This window comes from Heteronotia binoei, chromosome 1, assembly GCF_032191835.1.
Source record: "Heteronotia binoei isolate CCM8104 ecotype False Entrance Well chromosome 1, APGP_CSIRO_Hbin_v1, whole genome shotgun sequence".
NCBI lineage: Eukaryota > Metazoa > Chordata > Lepidosauria > Squamata > Gekkonidae > Heteronotia > Heteronotia binoei.
In genome coordinates, this window is record NC_083223.1 from 131,053,539 (window position 1) to 131,074,739 (window position 21,201).

The following is a 21,201-nucleotide window of genomic DNA, read 5'->3' on the forward strand; positions in this document are numbered from 1 at the left end:
AGGTGGCTATGGGAAAACAACCTGAGCCTAAATTATTACAACCTAAGTATGCCCTGACTCAGGTGACCAAGGCTGGCCTAATCTCATTAGATCTCATCAGGGTTGGCTTTGGTTAGTATTTGGATGGGAAACCACCAAAGATGTCCAAGGTTGCAATTTATAGGCAGGGAATGGCAGACCAGCTCCGAATGTCTCTTGCCTTGAAAACCCCATGGGGTCACCAAAAGTTGGCTGCTTGATGGCATTTCCACCATGATGGCACTTTCTACCACCAGCAAGCATGTTTTGATCTATAGTAGTATTATAGTGGCAAAAACTAGGTAGTTATTTTCCCAGGCAAGAAGGTGTCTGGAAAACTAGGGAAGCTAAATTTTGGTTTGTTAGGGGCAAGCACACACACAGTCTCTGAATGTAACATAAGGCATCCAAAACCGTTTCTAGGAAGTCTATCAGGGCAGTATAGGTCCAATCCATTGAGACTTCCTTTGAATCCTAACTGCTAGATTTCTAAATTGGATCCTGGGGCTCTGTCATTCTTTTTTGTGCTTGTTTAAGTGAGATTCCTGGTTTTATATACCATCTTCCTAATGTATGTTGTGCCCTTGCCTGGTGGTCCACTGACAAATAAGTATGCATGGAAGGTAAAAAAATTTCCCTCACTCATATTAGTCTAACAGTGTAGCAACAGTAGAGTGCACAAACTTTGTGGCATTTTAATTCTACTTCAAGGAATGTTCTGAAGTGCACCTACTGCACTCTGTTTTAGTTTATACTCAAAGCAGAGCAAGCAAATAGTTCCCATTTTTAGAAAGGAGAAATCTGGCAAAAAAAGGTTGACTGCATTCCCTCAGTGCTTTGATCTCGTCTATTTGCAACATGTCCAGCACCATCTGTAATACAGACTTGAGGGATCAGATAATACAGTGCTCCCACTTCATATTCATCTCCAAACTTGCACCAGTCTAGATGTAGCTGTATTTTCTTGTAAACTGTTATCTGGATTCAAAGGCTGTGCTTCTAGACATAATATAGGGCTTGTTCACAAATACTCTCATGAGTACTAAAATAATAATAATAAATCTGACCTAGAGACCCTCTCCTCCCTCCCCTGGGGTATATTTCATTTACTTAATGCAAGGTGCCTGACAGAATGCTGCTCCCCCTTACTCTTAAAATGAAGTAGAATGATGTTTCCAGCATATTCTGGGGACTGGTGTGTTGTGTCCAATACAGTTAATGTAGTAAGTGCCAGAACATTCTAATTTTTCTTTGTTATTCCCTCCATTAACATCAATCATGATGGATGCTTTCTGTAATCTTGTGCTATAAGGCTAATTCCCTAGGAATCTCATGATAATTTATCATTTATACTATGTGTTGTTATCCTGCCAAATAATATTAAATATGTGTATTCATAAGAAGGGAGTATCGCTGTGCACAAGGCAGTTTCAGAAGGGAGTTTTAGACAATTGCTGCCCTGGAAATGTCTTGAGAGCTTGATTTTTCATAGGTGTTTGTTTCCTCCCCCTCTTAAAAATATTAAAATATATTTCTCTGTTGATTGAATATGTTCTGTATCGAACATTTCATTCTCATAACAATGCTGTGAAACAATGTGTTTAAACTGATAACACATTTTACAAAAACATTTTCTTTATTTCATTAGAATTTATTTGATTCAAGAAAAGGATTGATTTTCAATTTGACTTTATTTTATTCCAGAAAACTCTACATAGCACATTGGCTTTTAGAAATAAATAATTAAAAAGTTAAAATACAAGGAAACAGAATATTATTCCTGAATTTGAAAGGAAAAAATGTACAAATTTTAAAAGAGGATAGATTAAAATTCACTGAAAAATCAACCCATTTTTGCTTCTTCATTATCCTAACACTGATTTAAGATTTATTTATATTTGGAAGATGTAATGTAATGTAATGTAAAATTTTATTTATATCCCGCCCTCCCCCGCCAGAGCAGGCTCAGGGCGGCTTACAACATTTAAAATGAACAATACAATAATAAAACATTAAGAACACATTAGAATCAATCAGTGATTAAAACATTCCTAGACTAACAGTGGCGGTAAGCATTATTAATTTAGCAGTAAACATTGATACCATCATTAGTGAACGCCTGTTTGAAGAGGGCGGCCTTACAGGCCCTGCGGAACTGATCTAAGTTCCGCAGGGCCCGCACCTCCTCTGGGAACTGGTTCCAGAGTTGTGGGGCTGCGGCGGAAAAGGCCCGAGTGCGGGTGCTTTGCAGTTTTACTTCTTTTGGCCCAGGGATATTCAGTTTGTTTTTACCTACTGACCTCAGTGCTCTCTGGGGCTCATATGAAATCTCTGGCTGTGGAATAACTGCAGTATGAATTTGCAAGGCAATATAGTGCTTGATGTTTACAATTATTTTCAGGTTAAGAAGTTTACATGGTTTTTTGGTCCTGGAGAACTAGACAATGACAGTTTTAGTGCTGTTGTTTCATTTTTGAAATACTGATTGCAGCTTTCTAAGCTAAACTGGAGATAGATTTAAGTGGACTTTTACAAAGGCAAAAGATTAAATATCTCCTTAGTAACTGCATGGGATATTAGTGTGATTATGCAAATAAATTTATAACTAAAACATGTATATGACATGTAAAGCCCATTAACATTTTACAACTTTTATAATCACCAATTCCTTCTCTCTCTCTCTCTCTCTGCCCCCCCCCCCACACTCTCAGAGTATTTTGTGTTTTAATTGTGTATTGTAGTTGAGAGGTTTTAATTTTGAGCTATCTGGAGCCTGGATACAACTTTTTAAAACCAAAGGATATTACCTAACAAAGGTTAAGCTTGCTTAAGTCCCACTAATTTCAGGAGGAGAATTCTCATGGAGCAATTTAAGCATATGTTAAGTTCAGGGGTGGGGAACGTTCGGCCTCAGACCACTGGGTCTGGCCCTCGGGAATTGCTGGGCCGAGCCAAGCCATGTGGCGGCTTCCCTGGGACCCAGCTGGCTGGCAAGGATCATGAGGCCCAGCCACACTGTGCAGCAGCCACCCTGGGCCCAACAGGGATCGTGGGGCCCAGCCACACTGCATGGTGACCTCCCTGGGGCCTGGCTAGCCAGTCAGGATCACTGTGGGGCTTGGAAAAGTCACTGTCACAGTTCACGTAAGTTTCCCCCTCATTTCTTTATTTCCCTTTCTTTCTGTTTCTTCCCCCCATTTCTTTGTTTTCCTTAATTCCCCTTTCTTTCCCCTTTCGTTATTTCTCTTTCTTTCCATTTCTTCCCCCCCCCATTATTTATTTCCATTTATTTTAATTTCTTCTCCACATTTCTTTTATTCCCCTTTCTTTCCCTTTATTCCCCCATTTCTTTCTTCCCCCTTCTTCCCATTTCTTCTCCCCTTTCTTTCCCTTTCTTCCCCCCCTTTCCCCCTATTATTCCCCTTTCTTCACCCATTTATTTATTCATTTATTTTCCCCATTTCTTTCTTTCCTTTTCTTTCCCCAATTTCATTTCCCTTTCTTCCCCCCATTTCTTTATTTCCCTTTCTCCTCCCTCCCTTCCTTCCTCTCTCTCTCTCTTTCTCTTTGAGTGGTGGGCATTGTGAAGGACTATTGCTGGGGTATGTGGGTGCCTTTAAAGGTCTGCTGGGAGCAGCTGCAGTTTTCACATGGAGGGAGGGGGGGTGGGAGCCAGCTATCACCAGTTCAGTTTGCACTTGATTATCCCAGATGGTGTGGCCTAAAATGCTAATGAGTGTGTGACCTGATATGCTAATATTAGGGGATGTGATCTGATATGCTAATGACTTCCTGCTGGACTTTTTCCGACAAAAAAAAGCCCTGGACCTAGGCATTTGCCTTGAGTGGTGGGCTCTGTGTGTGTGTGTGCTCGCACCAAATTAGGCTCTCCTCACATGACTTCAACTAGAAAAACAATTATTTGCATTAATTTTGCTGGCCTGAATTGTTCTCCCTTGGCGGAGCACTGTTTTTTAAGTTGATAATTTTGTATGGCCCATGAATGATGTTATAAATATCCAAATGTCCCTTGGCAGAAAAAAGGTTTTCCACCCCTGGTTTAGTTCATCCATTTGGATTTCAGTTCTTAATTTGGCTGCATCATGCCCAATATGAACCTAAATAAAAATTTGATCTATAAATAAGGAGTCTAGCATTCACAGTTGCTCAGGATGAAAATTACCTTAAATGATCATTGTTTACATTAATATTGTTTCTTATTTAGATTCATTGTAATAACCATTGAACAGAACAGAATAACAGGTTACCAGCTGGACAGCTGCTTCTTCATGCAAGAATCTTCCTGTGTGACCTTTTGTACATAGGATCACACTTTTAGATCTAGTCAAGGTTGTAATGTCACAGTGATTACTAGTTTACAATAATTTAGTGTATGGATTGGAGCTTGCTGGGAAAGTAGAGACATTTCTTAGATAACTTATTAAACAGTAGGTGATCATGTAGAACAAGAAATATAGGTTTTGGGTTGTAGCTGTGTTGATCTGTGGTAGTAGAACAAATTTTGAGCCCAGTATCACCTTAAAGACCGCTAGAATTTTCCAGGGTGTAAGCTTATATGAAGATCTGATGAAGCTCATAACCTGGAGAATTTTGTTGCTCTTTAAGGTGATACTGGACTTGAACAGAGCTTGTGTTTGTCTAGTTTTCTTTCTGTCATCTGTCTGCCTTTTGTTGTCCAAGGAAGTTTTATAGATTTGTCATTTTGCTTTATTTGGACTTAAATACATTAGCAGAAAGCTGTATATTCAGGGGAAGTCCTTGAATATGTCTGGTCACTTGGTTGACTACAGATTTTAAAACAATATGGTAAAATAAGTATCCCTGACCTGGATGGCCCAGGCTACCCTAATCTTGTCACATATCAGAAGATAAGCAAGGTCAGTCCTGGTTAGTATTTGGAGACCACAAAGGAACCATGGCAGAGCCGGGCAATGGCAAACCACCTCCGTTAGTATCTTGACTTGAAAACTCTACAGAGTCACCATAAATTGGCTGCAACTTGATGGCATTTTACACATACTTAAAATACTTACTGAAAAACTGATATTTTTGAACTCTGATTGCTATTCACTTTTTCTATAAAGCATGCCTAATTCTGGAGATTAGTTAATTAAGTTCCAGTGCCTGTTTGTGAACTGAGTTTCTTTGAAACTAATTGGCAGTCCCAATATGCTGCTTTGAAAATCTGGGATGTAGCAAAGGAGTGGGGTGTTAATCCTTTGCTATTTCCTTAATGTAAATTTTCTTTTCTTCCTGAGCTCCAAAGCTGCAATTAACTCCGTGTGTGGAAAAATACAGCTACAGCAGTTCTACCAATCCCCAGAGCTAATTGCAGTTGGGGGTAGAAGATTTAAATTGGGGAAATAGCCACAGTAAATGAGTTAGTAACCCCTCTCAAACCCTATTTCCCAGATTTTCAAAGCTGCCCATTGAACTGCTAAATAATTTTAAAGAACCTGGGAGATCATAATTATGGATATACTTTATTACATCTGGTTTTGACCTTAGAGGACTAAGGCTGTGGAGTAGTTGTAATCCTGGCCATAGATGGGCTGAAGAATTCAGCAGGAATCCGGTAATGAAAATCACAAAATAATTAAGGGCCAGAACAAGGGACAACTCACTTACCAAAGAGACAAAATTCAGGTAATGCTGACCTGGATAGCCCAGATGAACTTAATCGCATCAAATCTTGGAAGCTAAGCAGGGTTGGCCCTAGTTAGTATTTGGATGGGAGACTGCCAAGGAAGTCTAGGGTTGTGATGCCAAGGCAGGCAATGGCGAAACACCTCTGAACTTCTCTTGCCTTGAAAACCCCATGGTGTTGCTGTAAGTCAGCTGAGAATTAAGGACAAAAAAAACAAAAACAAAAAACACCAGAACAGATTAGAGCAGGTGATAAGGAGCAAAATACTCCTGCAGTGAGTTTCTAGGTCTGCTTCCATGATTAGGTGTCATTTAAATAACTGGTGTTCCACTTCTGAACTATATTTATTTTATTTTATCAAATTTATATCCAGCCCTTCCCTAATAGGCTCAGGGTGGCTCACAACAGTTAAAACAACATAAAATTTTAAAACAAGATATACAATAAAATCATTTCCATACATTTTACAATCATTACGTTCAAGATGTGCATTGATATTCTGATCATTCCAGTGTTTTTGGTTTTGATTCTTACAACTGAGATTGCTGGTGCTGTGGAATAATAGCCCCCTCACCTTAGCTATTGAAAGCGAGTTTAAACAATTCAGTCTTATAGGTCCTGTGGAACTGTGACAAGCCCCGCAGGGCCCTAATGTTTTCGGGGAGGGCATTCCACCGAGGGGGGCTATTACCGAGAACGTTCTGGCTCTGGTGATGGATAATCGAGCTTCTTTTGGTCTGGTGATCTTAAGAAGATTTTGGGACCCCGAATGTAGTGCTCTCTGGGGTATGTATGGGAAAAGGTGTTCCTGAAGATAGACAGGACCCAGGTTATAACTAGCGCCTTGAAATGAATCCAGAATGTCACAGGCAGCCAGTGCAATCTCCAGAGCAGGTTGAAGGTGCTCCTGTACAGGTAGCTCCATTAGCAACCTGGCTGACTCGTTTAGCACCAGGTGCAGCCTCTGAATTTGAGTCAGGGGCAACCCCTTGTAGAGGGCATTACAGTAGTCTATTCTCGAGGTGACTGTTGCATGGATCACTGTTGCTAAGTCATTGCGCTCCAGGTATGGAACCACCTGCCTTATCTGCCTGAGATGATAAAATGCGGATTTGGCAGTGGCTGCTACCTGGGCTTCCAGGAGCACCCCTATGCTCTTGACCTTTGAAGCTGGCTTTAATGGTGTCCCATCAAAGGCTGGCAAAGGCCGCTGCAACTCAGGCACAGGACCTCTGTCTTCGCTGGATTCAATTTCAGACGACTCCGCTTGAGCTACTTCACTACGGCTTGCAATGCCAGGTCCAGATCTTTCAGGCCGCAGCTGGACTTGGGCCCTCATCAATAGATAGAGCTGGGTTTCATCGGCATACTGGTGACAGCCCAGTCCATATCTCTGGACAATCTGGGCAAAGGGGCGCATATAGATGTTAAAGAACTTCGGGGAGAGAACCATCCCCTGGGGCACACCACATACAGGTGTGTGCCTCTGTGACATTTGCTCCCCTATGGCCACCCTTTGTTCCCAACCTTGGAAAAAAGAGGTAAGCCATTGAAGGGTAGACATCTGAATCCCAGCGTCTTGCAAATGTGGTCGTGATGTGACATCACCCCAGAGTCAGAAATGACTGGTGCTTGCACAGAGGACTACCTTTACCTTTTAAAGTGTGGTATGTCTTGGAGCCATGGACTGGCACATCAAAGCTGAGATGCCCTGAGATGAGAGAGGTGTTGGGGAAGTCGCATTCTTTTGTTGTCAGTATCCTCAGAGATACGAAGTAATGGCTTTTGTTTGAAGAAGCATCTCTAAAGGGGAATTGCTTCAGTGGCTGCTTCCTAAAATGACCTAAGGAAAGGATGTTCCCATTGATAGGGTCCTTGATGTCCCACATCTATTGATCCAGGTGTTAAGGTTCATGGCCTGAGCCATGATATCCATCTTTTGAAAGAATATGTTTTGGTTTATGAAAATTAATTGAGATTGGTAACTTCAGGTAATATTGGTTGTCCTAATTTATTTTAAGGGATTCTCGTTATCCTGAAAGAGCTTCAGTATGTTCTTTCTGTGCCTGATTTTATGTGTTGGTTACTGATAACAGTGGATGTGTATTTTGCATATGATCCGTTCTTTTTAGAAGTATGTGCAGCTAAGAAATATTTCTAATTATGTTGCAGTTTCTGATCACTTTTAAAATATTGACCTTTAGCAAGTACAAATATAGTATAGTATTAAAAATCTTCTTTAGAAAATAAAACAAATTCTCCTTATACAATTTATATATTCACTAGAACTTCACTTTTCATTACATGGCCCTCTGTTACAGTCCCCTCTCTCCCTCCGTCGTTTTCCTGAGTGGTTCCCCACCACGTGATTTGTGCACTGTTAAGACAGGAGAACAAAGTAGGAGTCCAGTAACACCTTTAAGACTTAAAGGTGCTACTGGACTCCTGCTTTGTTCTAGTGCTTAAGACCAACACAGCTGCCCACCTGGATCTGTTAAGACAGATTCTTGTTGAAAAAGTGATGCCTTGTGCCAATAAAAGTACCATTTTCAAATACTTTGGAGTGTATTTTCATCATACACTCTACAGATGCAATATTGATAGAACAGTATGTGCCTGAAATCTTCTGTGTATTAATATGAGATTGGTATTTCCAGCTTTATTGATCTTTATAGTAGAGTTTACAAACTAGTACTGAAGAGGACTGCGTGCTGCCTCTTTCATCCATTAACTGGAAAATACTAATTAGGCATATAATGAAAGAGCCCCCTTAAAGGTTTGTAAGAGTTATTTACATGTTAACTCTTAAATTTTCTAGAATGCCTGAATGGTATTAGCTTTAAGTATGGAATTTAAGATTTGCCATTATGGATTAGATTGAGCTGTTTGGCTGTAACAACATGAAAGAAAGGGAAGCATTTTTGGTCTGCAGCAATCTGTGTTGTTTCTGAATAAGACTGATAACATTTTTGAAGTGGTAAACTATATGTCTGACATTCAAAGCATTTTGAACTGAGTATATACTCTTTTGCATAATTATAAGCTTTTTTAAAATCTACCAACATCGGTGTAGTAATTAAGCATTATTATTCCTTCTGTGTTTTCCCTATAGGATGGGTCTTTGGGCAACATTGATGACTTGGCTCAACAGTATGCTGATTATTATAATACTTGCTTTAGTGATGTATGTGAGAGAATGGAAGAGCTGCGCAAACGGAGAGTTTCCCAAGACCTTGATTTGGTAAGTCAATAACAAATAAGTGTCCATTCTGAAATTTCAGATCATTCTGAGAGTTCTGAAATATTGTCTTGAGTCAAGGAACTCATACTCAAGATCAGCCTTGGATTTCGTTTTTATCAAAAGACATAAAATTTATAAAAGTGCCATTGAACATTGTAGCAGTCTTCCTATTAAAGGCTGTTTGCAATGGTAGAAAAAAAAATGTTTGCTATGACTTAACCCAAGCTGAATGTGTGACTGAAAGAACTGTTGAAAGCTTATTAATTATTGTTGTCAAGGGGTGATCTGTCTGCTTCGTCTATATATATCATACCCACTCTTGAGGTGTTTAGCAGCTTTGGTTGAGAAGTTTTGCTAAACATTGAAATAAATGTTGAACGCTAACATCAGTGCAGTTTTATTCTATTAATGTCTAAATTGATGTCTTGTAATGTTAAAGTAATGACATTTGTGATACTTTCTATGTGATCTTTGTCAGGATCTAAAAATAGCTGAATTTACATTTCTGGGCAGCTGGGACCACTGTTCAGGAGAGAGAACAGCTAGATTAATTAAGTTATAGACTGACTTTCCCCAGAGGAATAACTAGAGAACTTAACTTCCAAGAACTAAATCAGCTAATGAAAAATATACATATAATAACTAGGTAGAAAGGCATTGTTGTTGAGTGGCCAAACAAAAACAATATTTATATTAGTAAAGGCGGAAGTTCAAAATCACTCCAATTTAAATTTTTTGGTATTACCTAGCATGGGTGGTACTTGGGAAAGGGCAAAAAGTTAACTGTCTCTGCTTATCAAAGTAACACTGCTTGTTAATGTGTTGTTGTGAATGCCCCCCTAAGGATAGGGCACACAGTGTGATTTAACTCTTCTAAATTGAATGTGTTAATTATTCTATGTGGCTGAGGAAGAGACTGCACCATTGTTCTGAGTCATGGGGTTTTTGACAGGCCTTTAATTGTTCTTTGAGTCACTGGACTACTTGTTATTATCTGCTTATACGAATTTACTTTCAGAAATTGACACAATATAAAATACTAGATATGTGTATGCTGATCTGGCCTTTTTCTTATCTTGGATAAACTCCCTACACAGCAACAAGAATACTGTCAAAACTTAGATCCAAACACATAGCTGATATCTTTATAGCAGAAAGTCTGCCTAGAAAGTTAAGAGAGACTTTCCAAAGGCCAAAAGCGTTTGCGAAACAGACTTGTAGATTGTTCTAGTGGCACAAATAGGGTTGCCAAGTCCAATTCAAGAAATATCTGGGGACTTTGGGGGTGGAGCCAGGAGACATTGGGGTGGAGCCAGGAACAAGGGTGTGACAAGCATAATTGAACTCCAAGGAAGTTCTAGCCATCACATTTATAGGGACAGCACACCTTTTTAAATGCCTTTCTTCCATAGGAAATAATGAAGGATAGGGGCACCATCTTTTGGGGCTCATAGAATTGGACCCCCTGGTCCAATCGTTTTGAAACTTGGGGGGTATTTTGGGGAGAGGCATTAGATGCTATACTAAAAATTTGGTGCCTCTACCTCAAAACATAGCCCTCCCCAGAGCCCCCAATACCCACGGATCAATTCCCCATTATTCCCTATGGGAATCGTTCTCCATAGGGAATAATAGAGTGCCCAGTAGACATTTCCCTCCCACCCCATGCTTTCTAAAGTGGGGGGAGGGCCTCCAAACCAAGGAATCTCTTGCCCCATCCCTCTCTCACACACACAAATACTTACTGAGTCTTGTTCCTGCAGAACTTTACTTGATCTGAAAACGAAAGCAAAACAAAGGGAGGGGCCGTTCGCCGAAGCCCTTCCTGTTTCCTGCTTCCTGCTTAGCCTTAAAGGCACATATTTTAAAAACGGACCTGCAGGAGCTCTAAAACTACATGGTGATTGGAAATTAAGAAAGAGATTGAGGATCTCAGAAAAGACTCACAAGCAACATTAAACAAAGTACACATTGTGGAAAATAAAGTGATTTTCCAAGATTCCATGATTAATAAGTTGCAGGAGAAAGTAGTTCTACAAGACTGTAAACTAATGGAAAACCAGATACCTTTGAGAGGAGTGCCTGAAAATGAAGAACTAGATTTGAAGACATACATAACAGGAATAATTGTTGAGTTTTTGGATATGGACCCTGAACATTCTAGTCATCTTTATGATTATATATATATAGAGTCAACTCAATGTATGCAAAAAAAAAATAAGCTACCAAGAGATGTGGTAGTAAGTTTTGTGTGAAGGGATATGGTGGGAAGAATCCTAAGTAAACAATTTGAAAAAGCTTTGGAAGTGGATAAAGTAGAGTGAGAATTATGAAAGAATTGCCAAAAAAGGTCATAAATGACAGAAGATTATACAAGAAACTGACTGATAAATTGTGAGACAGAGATGTGTGATATAGATGGATTCTACCAGAAGGCTTAAGCTTTGAACATGGAGGCAAAAGAATTACGATTAATAATGTTCAAGCAATGAGAAAGTTTTTTGAGGATCACAGGGACTTTGATGATACAGAATAAAAGAAGAATCATTATGGATTACAAATTATTATCTTGGAGTGTAAACAGACTAAATTCACCGCAAAAAAAGAAAGGCTACATTTCATTGGATTAAGAAACAAAAATGTAACATAATTTGTCTACAAGAAGTACATCAAGCCGCCCTGAGCCACTTCGGTGGGAAGGGCGGGATATAAATGAACTTGAACATATTAAACAAGCGGATTACAGATTTTTATGGAATAAACAATTGGGTAAATGATTTTTTTTTTTTGGCTAAGGAGAAAAAAATGGGAATGATGTTTTATGTTAAACAGGATTTGGATCCAAAATTGATTTTTAAGGACAATGAAGGAAGATATTTAGCTGTGGAAGTGACAATGAATGACAAAAAGAAATTGTTGTTGGGACTGTATGCCCCTAATGGGGCGAAAGACTCCTTCTTTAAAGATATTGTGCAACAACTAGATCAAGTGACTTATGAACAACTAATGGTAATGGGAGATTTTAATGGAACAATTGTTAATGATCTGAATAGATCAGGGAGACCAGAGAAAACGAATAAAGAGGGGAAGTTACCAAAGTCATTTTTTTATTTAGTAAAACAAGAAAGTTTAGAAGATATATAGAGGAAATTTAATGCTAAAGTGCAGGACTATACCTTCTTTTCAGCTAGGCATAACTCTTTCTCAAGAACTGATATGTTATGGATGACAAAAGATCTAGGATTTATGACAAAAAATAGAGATTCTTTCTAAAGTTGGAACTGATCACAATCCATTGGTGTGGTCAGCAAAGAGTGTGAAAAAGATCAGGAGATGGAGAATAAATGAATATTTGCTACAGAAATCTGAGATAGTTGTGTCTCTTGAAAAAGAAACTAAAGCTTTCTTCCAAATAAATGAAAAGGAGGACATTCAATTTCAAACTGTGTGGGACGCGTACAAAGCAGTAATGAGAGGCATTTTAATTACAATGAATAATAAGGATAAAAGGGCCCAGGAGAAACAAATGTTGGACATTCAAAAAGAGATTGGGGAAAAAAGAACAGGAATTGAAAAAAAGACCGGGGGAAAAGAAAATAATAAGGGAAATTACAATATTGCAGAATCAATTGAGACATTTATTAAAGAAGTTGAATGGAACCTTAAGAGACTTCAACAGAAATCTTTTGAAGGAGCAAATAAACCTGGAAAATACCTGGCTTGCCAAATGAAGAAAAAAAGGGAAAATAAATTTGTAAACAAAATTATATCAGGAGGTAAAGAAATTGTTGATCAAGCAGGAATCAAAAGGGAATTTTACAAATATTATGCTAAGTTATTTCAAGTCAAAAGGTGGATAAAAGTAAAATAGATGCATATTTACGGAAAATTCAAGTAAATCCCTTAACAGATAATATGGAAAAGGTATTAAATGAACCAATTGGAAAAAATGAAGTTGAAGCAGCCATAAATTCAATGAAAATGGGAAAAGCACCAGGTCCAGATGGTTTTACTGCAAAATTTTATAAAGTCCTCGCAGAGATATTGGTGCCTAAGTTCCAGAAGCTGATGAACATCATAAGGATTGATGGGATAATTCCAAATACATGGAAGGAAGCTACAATTTTGCTGATACCAAAAGAAGATAGAGACACAACAAATGTAAAAAATTATAGACCAATTTCATTACTTAAGAATAACTATAAAATATATGCTAGGATACTAGCAGAACGACTCAAACAGCATTTGAATAACTTTATCAAAGAAGAACAAGCAGGATTTCTACCCAGGAGACAAATTAGAGACAATATTAGAACTGTTATTGATATTGTTGAATATTATGAGAAGCACCCGGAAAAGTAAGTGGCATTATTTTTTGCAGATGCAGAGAAGGCCTTTGATAATTTGAATTTGAATTTTATGTTTGCAGTGATGGAGAAATTGGGATTAGGAGAAGATTTCATAAGAATGGTTAAAGCAATATACACTGAACAGCAAGCAAAAATTTGTATAAATGCAGATTTGACAGAGAAAATGAAGATCGGTAAAGGAACAAGGCAAGGTTGCCCTCTATCTCCATTGATAGTCATAATGACATTAGAGATTGTGCTCAGACAAATACAGGATGACAATGAGATAGAGGGGCTGAAATTAAGAGGGTTTTCCTATAAATGTAAAGCGTTTGCCGATGATGTAATGTTTATTAATGAAAATCCGTTAACTGCGACACGATTGCTGCTTCATAAAATACAGAATTGGCTGGCTTTTATATAAATAAAGAAAAATTGAAAATTTTGTGTAAAAATATGTCAAAGAGTCGGCAGGAGGAACTGCAAAGTGTAACAGAGTGTGAGGTCACTTCAAAAGTAAAATATTTAGGTGTGGAAGTTACCATGAAAAATATAGATTTATACAAAAATAACTATAAAAAGCTTTGGTGGAAAACTGATAAAGATTTGATTAAATGGAATAAACTGAATTTGTCTTTGCTGTGCAGAATCGCTGCAATTAAAATGAATGTTCTACCAAGAATTATGTTTTTGTTTCAAACAATTCCAATAGTGAAGGACAATAAACAGTTTACCAAATGGCAAAGAAAAGTTTCAGAATTTGTATGGGCAGGAAGAAAACCAAGAATTAAAATGAAAATTTTAACTGATGCAAAAGAAAGGGGAGGTTTTCAACTACCGGATCTAAAATTGTACCATGATGCAGTGAGTTTGGTTTGGATTAAAGAGTGGATGACATTATTAAATAAGAAACTGTTGGCTTTAGAAGGTCATGGAAATATTTTTGGTTGGCATTCTTATATGTTGTATGGGAAAAATAAGATGGATGGTTTTTTCTCACACCATTATAAAAGAAGAAATTTGCTAAGTACTTGGTTAAAATACAAAAAATATGGTGATGAGAGAAAGCCACTATGGATTGTACCAACTGAAGTTATTAAATTATCTTCAGAGACAAGTGAAGGGATGTGGTTAGCGTATAACCAACTATTAAAAATACATGGAGGAAAGGTGGAACTAAAATCAGCCACTGAATTACAATACAAATATAATTGGTTTCAATTACAACAAATTAAGAGCTTGGTGGAACAGGACATTAAAAATGAAGGTATAAGACAGGAGCAAACAGAATTAGAAAAAATGCTGTTGGGCAAGAATGAAAAACTGATTTCAAGGACTTATAAATTATTATTGAAGTGGTCTACAGAAGATGAAGTAGTTAAATCTCAAATGATAAAATGGGCAATTAATTTTAACAAAGAAATACAAATGGAATCCTAGGAGTATCTATGGAAGAACTCTATGAAGATATCAACATGTTATAATATCAAACAAAACTGTTTTAAAATGTTGTTTAGATGGTACATGACACCTAAGAAACTGGCAAAAATGAACAATCAGAAATCAGATAGATGTTGGAAATGTAAAAAACATGAAGGATCTTTCTACCATATGTGGTGGACTTGTGAAAAAGCAAAACAATTTTGGCAAATGATCCAGAAAGAAATGTCTAGAATTTTGGGCTATGACATTAAGAGGTCTCCAGACTCTTTTTTGTTGGGATTACAAATGGAAAGTTTTCTGAAACAAGATAGAATGATGCTGTGGTACCTGCTTTCAGCTGCAAGGACATTGTATGTGCAGTCATGGAAGCAAGATAAAATACCAGATAAATGGGACTGGTTTTTAACAGTGAGATGGACAAACTTACAAGAATCTTAAAAGACTATGATTTGGAGAAGTTTAGGAAGGACTGGGAGAAATTTCAAAACTATGTTGAAAAACAATGGAAAGTAAGGGAACACAGTGATTTTTGGATAAAAGTTGAATGGAATAATGGACTATAGTTTGAAAAGTCTATAAAGGGAACATTTCTCTTTGAAAAATGAAGATGAATTTTTTTTTGTTTTAATTTCTTCCGTATTGTTATAAGGTTTTAAAATGGAGATTCTTGATTTGTTAAGTTACCTTGCTTTCTTTTTCTTTTAATTTTTAGTAAACACCGGCGGAGGTAAAAAAAAAGGAGGGGAGGAGTGGAGAGGGGGAAAAGCGATGTATTTGGTATTATTTTAAAAATTTTTAAAAGATTATTGTAACAATATATTGCAAATGAATAAATTGTTTGATACCAAAAAAAAGAGGGGGTTAGATAAAAATATGGAGCAGAGGTCCATCAGTGGCTATTAGCCATATTAATTATATATATATAATTTTTTTTTGTGGCTACTGTGTGACACAGAGTGTTGGACTGAATGGGCCATTGACCTGATCCCACATGCTTCTCTTATGTTCTCTCAGCACAGGCTGAATGTGCTCCTGACGAGGAAGCCCCATTAGTAGCCTGGCTGCAGCATTCTGCACTAGCTGCAGCTTCCGAATCTGAGTCAAGGGCAGCCCCATGTAGAGAGCGTTACAGTAATCGATTCTTGAGGTGACTGAGGCATGGATCACCATTGCTAAGTCGCTGCGCTCAAGGTAGGGGACCAACTGCCGTGTTCGCTGAAGGTGAAAAAAAGCAGCTCTGGCAGTGGCTCCATAGTTAAGGAGAACTGCAGGAGCACTCCCAAGCTTTTAACCCTCGATGCTGGTGTCAGTGGCGCCCCATCAACGGCTGGTAGAGAAATCATCCTTCCCGGGCCGCTGCGACTTAGATAGAGAACCTCCGTCTTCGTTGGATTCAGCTTTAGCTGACTCTACCTGAGCTATGATACCATGGCTTGCAGCGCCAGGTCCAAGTTCTCCGGGGCGCAGGCAGACCAGCCACCCATCAATAGATACAGCTGGGTGTCATCCGCATACTGATGGCAACCCAGCCAAAACCTCCTGACAATCTGGGCAAGGGGGCACATATAGATATTAAACAACATTGGGGGAAGAACTGCCCCCTGGGGCACCTCACAGATAAGTGAGTGTCTCTGGGACAGCATTTCCCCAATCGTCACCCTTTGTCCCTGCCTTGGAGGAAAGAGGAGAGCCACTGTAAGGCAGACCCCTGTATCCCCACATCTGCAAGACGGCTAGATAGCAGCTGGTGGTCGAATGCAGCCGACTGGTCTAATAGGAGCAGTAATGCTGAGCTGCCCTGATCCAGATGTCTCAGGAGGTCATCCATGACGGCAACCAGCACCGTCTCCATCCCGTGGTCTGGGCGGAAGCTGGACTGGAACAGGTCCAGTATGGAAGCCTCCTCCAGGAAACCCTGTAACTGTGTCGCCACCGCCCTCTCTATAATCTTACCCAAAAAGGGCAGGTTTGACACCGGCCAATAGTTGGCCAAATTGGTTAGGGTCTAAAGATGGTTTCTTCAAGAGAGGGTGGATCACAGCCTCTTTAAATGGTGTGGGGAAGACCCCCTCTATGAGGGATCTGTTGACAATAGATTGAAGTGGATCACATAACACCGTCCGGCTAGCTTTTATCAGCCAGGACGGGCACAGATCCAAAACACAAGTTGTAGGGTGCAGAGAAATGAGAATCCTGTCAACTTCCTCCAGGCTGAGTGGGTCAAAGTGAACCAGAAATGGACCTGAAGACGTGCTCGGAGCCTCAAGTTCACTTACTGTTTCAACTGTGGCAGGGAGGTTGTAACGGAGTGATGAGACGTTATCTGCGAAAAAACACGCAAAAGCCTCACAGCCAATTTCCACAAGCATTGGGTGGTGGATAACTAATCTTTCCACGGTGCAGGCCCCTGTCATCCACCCAGTGCTGGTGGATGCTCCTAGCTCAATGGGTCCTGGGATAGTTTTAGGTGGCTGGGACCAGGTTCAGCGTGCATAGTGATAAGAACATAAGAGAAGCCATGTTGGATCAGGCCAATGGCCCATCCAGTCCAACACTCTGTGTCATACAGTGGCCAATACACACACACACACACACACTGTGGCTAATAGCCACTGATGTACCTCTGCTCCATATTTTTATCTAACCCCCTCTAAAAGCTGGCTATGCTTGTAGCCGCCACCACCTCCTGTGGCAGTGAATTCCACATGTTAATCACCCTTTGGGTAAAGAAGTACTTCCTTCTATCCATTTTAACCCGACCGCTCAGCAATTTCATCGAATGCCCACGAGTGCTTGTATTGTGAGAAAGGGAGGAAAGGACTTCTTTCTCTACTTTCTCCATCCCATGCATAATCTTGTAAACCTTTGTCATGTCACCCCGCAGTCAACATTTCTCCAAGCTAAAGAGCCCCAAGCGTTTTAACCTTTCTTCATATGGTTCCAACCCTTTAATCATTCTAGTTGCCCTTTTCTGGACTTTTTCCAATGCTATAATATCCTTTTTGAGGTGCGGTTACCAGAACTGTACATAGTATTCCAAATGAGACCGCACCATCGATTTATACAGGGACATTATGATACTGGCTGATTTGTTTTCAGTTCCCTTTCTAATAATTCCCAGTATGGCATTGGTCTTTTAGTATTTACCTTCATTAGTATTTACCTTAGTATTTACCTTCATGATAGCCGTCAGGCAGGGAAGTCATCTGGTAGGCAGATGCTTATATTGACCATTGTGCCCTTCAGTTTTGCTGTTGGCAGCTGATGTTGCCCAGTAGTGACTGCTGTGTGTCATCTGAGCCCCTCATTTGCATAGACAAGTATCCCCAGGGCACCTGGAATCCAGAAGGGCCAAGCAGGCCTCCGTAGGGCACTGCCCTCTGAAACTGACCATCTCCAGTCTTCAGCACAGCATGGTACTTCTCAAGCCCTTATGAGGCAGTGGCCTCTTAAGCTGACAGCATTGTTTGCACAGGGAATCCTGCACGGTTCATCAGCCCATACTGGTTCCCTGGACCCAGGGGCCACCAGCATGACCAATCCATTAGGGAGCACGTTAGGGCTCTTTACTAACTGCTGTGGCAGTATGTCTCCCCTTGGGGTGCCCCCAAGTGATTTGAACCAGTTAATGGGATTGCCCTGCAGCTTTGGGGTCTGTTGTCTGTGCTTTTGGCTGGGGGAACAGTGGCCTGTCATGTAGCATTTCCCTCTCACCCATCTGTCTGCTGCTGTGGCAGCATTAGCATCAAGATGAGCCCTCCCCATAACAGTTTTGTCTGTTAGGACTGTGTGGCTTGCACGGTATCCCCCATGTGCATCCACCTCCCAGTCTGCGACTGCCAACGCCTGTAATGGGCACAGTGGGTAAGCTTTATTAGAAAGAATCTGGGACAACAGAGTGGTAAGGCTGAGGTCACTGTGTTGACATGCAGACCTCCTCTCAGTCCTTTCATGCTAGGGGGTGCTTATGGGTGTGGGTAGAGAAGGGACAGGAGGCTGGTTGTATCCACATGTTCCTGAGGCCCAGCTTCTATTTGCAGGGAGGGCACGTGGTGGATGAGGTGACTTCTTTCCTTTTTGGATCAGCACCTGTGTATGGGGAAAACGCATGGTAGAGCAGCCGCCAACAGTCCTTGGCAGATTGTAAGGCACTTGGCAGTTGCAAATGACCCATCTGGCACACCAATGTTGCATGGAGGGACTCAGTAGTTTGTGGAATCCAGATCATCCTCACCTGAACCAGCATCCTGTCAGTAGCTCCATCTGTCTGGAGACGCACCATTTCAGCAGTGTCAGTGCATTCAGCGCCTGCAAGGGAATGGTTATATCATCAGGTAGGACCTTTTGCCACTCTTGTTGGAGGGGCTTTCCACCCACCGATGCATTTTGTGCAAGGGAGCACTGTCCATTGGTGGGACATGCAGCATGGTGCAGTAGTGCCACATTCAGCCCTCTCCCCCAGCAACTTTTTGGGATGGCCCCCAATGCACCAACAGCCTGGTGCATGGGGGTTCATGTCCATCTGGGAGAGCATTTCTGCCCCGCCCCCCCTCCGCTACCAGGTTAAGTAAGGGAAGTTTTTATGTCTAGTGCAGCTCAGTGCTGCTGCTGTTGGCTGGGAGGATAGGGAGAAGGGTTACTTGCTTACCTGTTCATGTGCTACTGTTCCTTGGGATCCCTGTGAAACAGCTGCTGTATTGTGAGTCAGAAATCTGGGAGAAGACTTTGCTCTCCTAATGGTGTCTCTCCCCCAAGTGTTTGCCCAGAAGTACTAGGTGCTCTGTCTATGTTTTGCCTTCAACCAAGGTGTGTGCGTGCTAGCTCTAAGTCCACATGGCTGGGAGCTGTCACACAGCATCCCACGTTGTGTGCCCTGCTTTTGAAGTTGTGGAGTTATCTCCTGGAGACATTTGTAGGGCAGGGGTGGTAATCATTGGGTGCTGGAAAGGGTTAGACCCATGTGAGAGGGCATGCTGATTGGATGCACACTTGGTCGGTATCCTGAGCTGCTTGGGTTTCTCAGGGTGTGGCAGCAGCTGATTTGGGGGGAGTGAAATGGGAATTACCATGGCCAATGGGCTGTGCCAGTGTTTTTGATGGTGCAGTTTGGTGCCTGTTCTGGGGGGTATTCCAATGCTGAAAATACTTTGGGAGCCGACTAACTGGTGCCATGTCACTGACATGCCCACATTTCTGCCCGTGCAGGGGTTCATGCTGTCATTCTGCCATGCAGCGCTGCTCCTGCCCTCTGCCAGCATAAATGCCTCTTACACCAGCATAAATTTGAGTTATGCTGGTGTTGGCATCAGTCGGCTCCCTATTCCAATTCCACCCCCACCCCCCAGGATTGCTATGTTGGTAAACTAGTAAAATAGTATCAAACAGAATTATGGCTATGGAACAATTTGACAGTGCAGTCCTAAACAAGAGTTACACCATTCTAAAGCCTATTGGCTTCAGTGGCAAGAAGGATGTAACTGCTTAGAATTGCACTGTAAGCTTTCTAAGGAAAGTTAAATGACTGATATAAACCACCTGACATCTGTAGAATTTATAGAGATCAGAACCTATTTCATGACAGTCTGGAATGGATGGAATGAATTGCAGTTCTGCCTATTTCTTTGATACTGTTTTATCCTCAAACTGCAGCATACTGGCTAGTCCTCCTGATAATGATTGACAGTAATGAAATCTTGTGACTTAACATTCAGGAATTTTGGAAGGCAGCTCCTGGCGACTTCTATGCCAGTTATCGAAGCATGGGTTTATGGCTTGAGAACTCCCTTTCATTTAGACAGATGGACCTAATTTGGCTCTTTTCATTACACAGTTGTGGAAGGTGGTCTAGAAGAAGCCATGTGAAGTGAATTAGTTCACATTAAAGGTGTAGAGCCATGAGTTAAACAGTTAAATAGATGTGAGCAAATGCAAGTCTCATTTGATAGCTTTTCGTTGGGAGAGGAAAGCAGGAGAAGCACTATGGGGAGAAATGGCAAATGTAGGCATATTTCCGTCTCCCCAGTGTATTATGTGTTGAACTTTTTATTTTTAGTTCGTGGCAGTCTGTGTCTCTTATTGCTACAAAGTTTTGGCAACACAGTTCATTTTTGTTTGGATGTGGAACTCAAAAGTGTAGCTTAATGTTTCCATTGCCAAATTATGTTGATACTATCTGTAGCATAAAGACTGCATTAAAAAAACCCTTGTGGTTAAACCTTGCTGTTGTGTGAATGGGGAGGGTTTGAGGATCTTCTGTGCAGTCCCCTATGTGTTTTGAAAGAAGGAGAACACTCATAAAACACAGTGCCACAGCACTGCAGAGTGGAAGGGAAACTAGTCAAAACAATTTGCTGTTTTTCTTGATCCCCTGCCTCTCTGTAGCACTTTATTCCATGGTGCATTTTACTTATGATGGTTTCCTAGTTTTAACAGGGTCCTTTTGGGATGTGTGGAGCTGCTGAGAGAAGGTCTTCTTGCATGAG

General features: G+C 40.5%; 1 protein-coding gene across 5 annotated transcripts in view; it reads left to right on the plus strand.

Annotated features, from left to right (window-relative positions):
- Window positions 1-21,201, plus strand: part of SASH1 (SAM and SH3 domain containing 1) — a 1,059,311-nt gene that overhangs the window by 883,736 nt on the left and 154,374 nt on the right. For all 5 annotated transcript variants that reach the window (XM_060240717.1, XM_060240744.1, XM_060240734.1 and 2 more), the window contains exon 2: window positions 8,799-8,927. In XM_060240717.1, the coding sequence (XP_060096700.1) occupies window positions 8,799-8,927 (129 nt within the window). The remainder of the gene's footprint in view (window positions 1-8,798; window positions 8,928-21,201) is intronic.